The 1,916-nt window shown below is 40.0% G+C and overlaps 1 protein-coding gene across 1 annotated transcript in view; it reads right to left on the reverse strand.

Moving 5' to 3' along the window:
- txnrd3 (thioredoxin reductase 3) overlaps positions 1-1,342 on the reverse strand; it is a 10,443-nt gene extending 9,101 nt beyond the window's left edge. The window contains exons 1-2 of the mRNA XM_005726658.1: positions 1,282-1,342; positions 189-298 (exon numbers count right to left, since the gene is read on the reverse strand). Of these exons, the coding sequence (XP_005726715.1) occupies positions 189-298; positions 1,282-1,285 (114 nt within the window). The 5' untranslated portion in view covers positions 1,286-1,342. The remainder of the gene's footprint in view (positions 1-188; positions 299-1,281) is intronic.
- Positions 1,343-1,916: the final 574 nt, after the last annotated feature.

The raw sequence follows: 1,916 nt of genomic DNA on the forward strand, positions 1-1,916 counted from the left end.
CTTTTTTACATTTTCAATGAGTTTCTCACAGCTTGGCTTAGTGGCATCATACGCTGACAACCACATGGTTTGTTTTCACCTCTTTCCAGTTGTGACAAAAACAACCAACCCATTTCTGTTATGAGAAGAGGCAAGTTACAAGAAAAAACAAGTTACATCTGAGCTGCAAGACGACTTTCATTGCTTACCTGTAATGTTTTGTCACAGCCACCGATGTGCTTCTTGTTGATGAAAACGTTAGGAACCGTTTTCTGTCCGGTCATCTCAAGCAGCATCTCCTGGTAGCTTGTCCCATTATCTGAAGGGGGGGGGGGGCAAGTTTTCCACATGCTGAAACTTAGCCATGCATTGTGCGTTTATACCATCTTTGATGTGCAAATGAAATACAAATAACAAAAGGGAAGGGTAAACCTGGAATGTGTACTGCTGTAATAAACACTTTCCTTAGCTGATCCTGTGCTGACTTTTACTGCACATTATGACCAATTATAGCCTCTGGTAATTAAGTTTGTTAGGTTTTCCACCGATTAACGTTTAACATCCACCACGTGCAACCCACCTCTAGCATTAAACCTTGGTAATCAACTCAGCAAGACAGGAGCAGTGAGGTAGGAGTGCACTGAGATAATGGCACAGGGCCATCTTCAGTGAATGACTCAGCACATTTTGTGCTTTTGCAAAGACAGCCCAGACCGTGAACCAGTATAGGACAACGTTTCCGATATGTGAACAGAAAACCGAATTAACTACTGTAAAAATGTTAAATATTAAATTAGGGGCTTTGAAACTGACAGCACAAAGCAAAATGTACATTAAACAGGAAAAGGCTTTCAACAGACAAACTAGAAACACAGGCCTTAAACAAGCAGCTGGACTGTCATGAGTGAATTATTAAAAACCTACACTAAAATGTTAGCATAGCTAATAAAGCAAACAATAAACATGTATTGTTTTAGTTATACCAGGTCACAGACAAAGATGGTCAGTCCCCTGTTTATACCTGCCTCTTTGTAACTTATTTGCTGTAAGAAGTGAAACATTTGTTTTGCTCAAAATAATCTGCAGTTTTAAGCCTTTAAATGGAAAACTTGATAGAACACTATAGCTAACTATAAAGCACTTACTTTACAATACTCCCAGCTGTTTTTTTATATAGTCATTCGCGATCTGAATAATACACATAAAGCTACTTGTGGGCAGCCACGGAGTGTAACAGCTGCTGACAAACACATTAAATATCCCTCACAGCGGCTATCAGTTACCTCACAATGCTCGTCTTACCCATAAGATCCAGCTCCACCACATTGCACTCGACTTGCAGTTCTTTGAACAAGTCTTTCACCTGAAAACACAAACAAGGTAAAAGATTAATCCTACATCAAACGCACACAAACTTGTCCACACGTTAGAACATTTTCATACTAACAAATATGTCATCTTGTAACTGTCAGGTAAGCCTTTGTGTCCAGGTTATGGCGGCAGAAGGCAGCATTTTAAAAATGGGAGAAAAGTATGAGTTTTAAATAAATTAGCGCAGCTTTTTAAATACAGTGCGTTCAGAATTTACAGCACATTGTAGCGAATCACTAGCAGAGTTAACTAAGAACAATACGATATGTAAAGCTGACTTTTCAAGGAGCTCGTTCAGAGGCGGCTAAAGCGTCCCAGGCTTAAATATATAACACTGGATATTTATCTTCTGCCATTGTTGACCTAACGTAAATTATATTAAAGGCTATGCTGTTCGGTTTTGTTTTTGTCATTTAGCGAGCTTATGCGTAATAGTAAAGTTCTAGCCACCAAAGTTGATGACTGTACTAACGCAGCAAGGCCAAACCAGCAATTAGACCAAGCCCGTGTACTTCGCGGGAGAAGGTGGAAGTTTCTGACCGGCGCGGAGCCTCTACCGCCTACGA

This window comes from Pundamilia nyererei, unplaced genomic scaffold, assembly GCF_000239375.1.
Source record: "Pundamilia nyererei isolate P.nyererei 1_Seehausen unplaced genomic scaffold, PunNye1.0 scaffold00021, whole genome shotgun sequence".
Taxonomy (NCBI): domain Eukaryota; kingdom Metazoa; phylum Chordata; class Actinopteri; order Cichliformes; family Cichlidae; genus Pundamilia; species Pundamilia nyererei.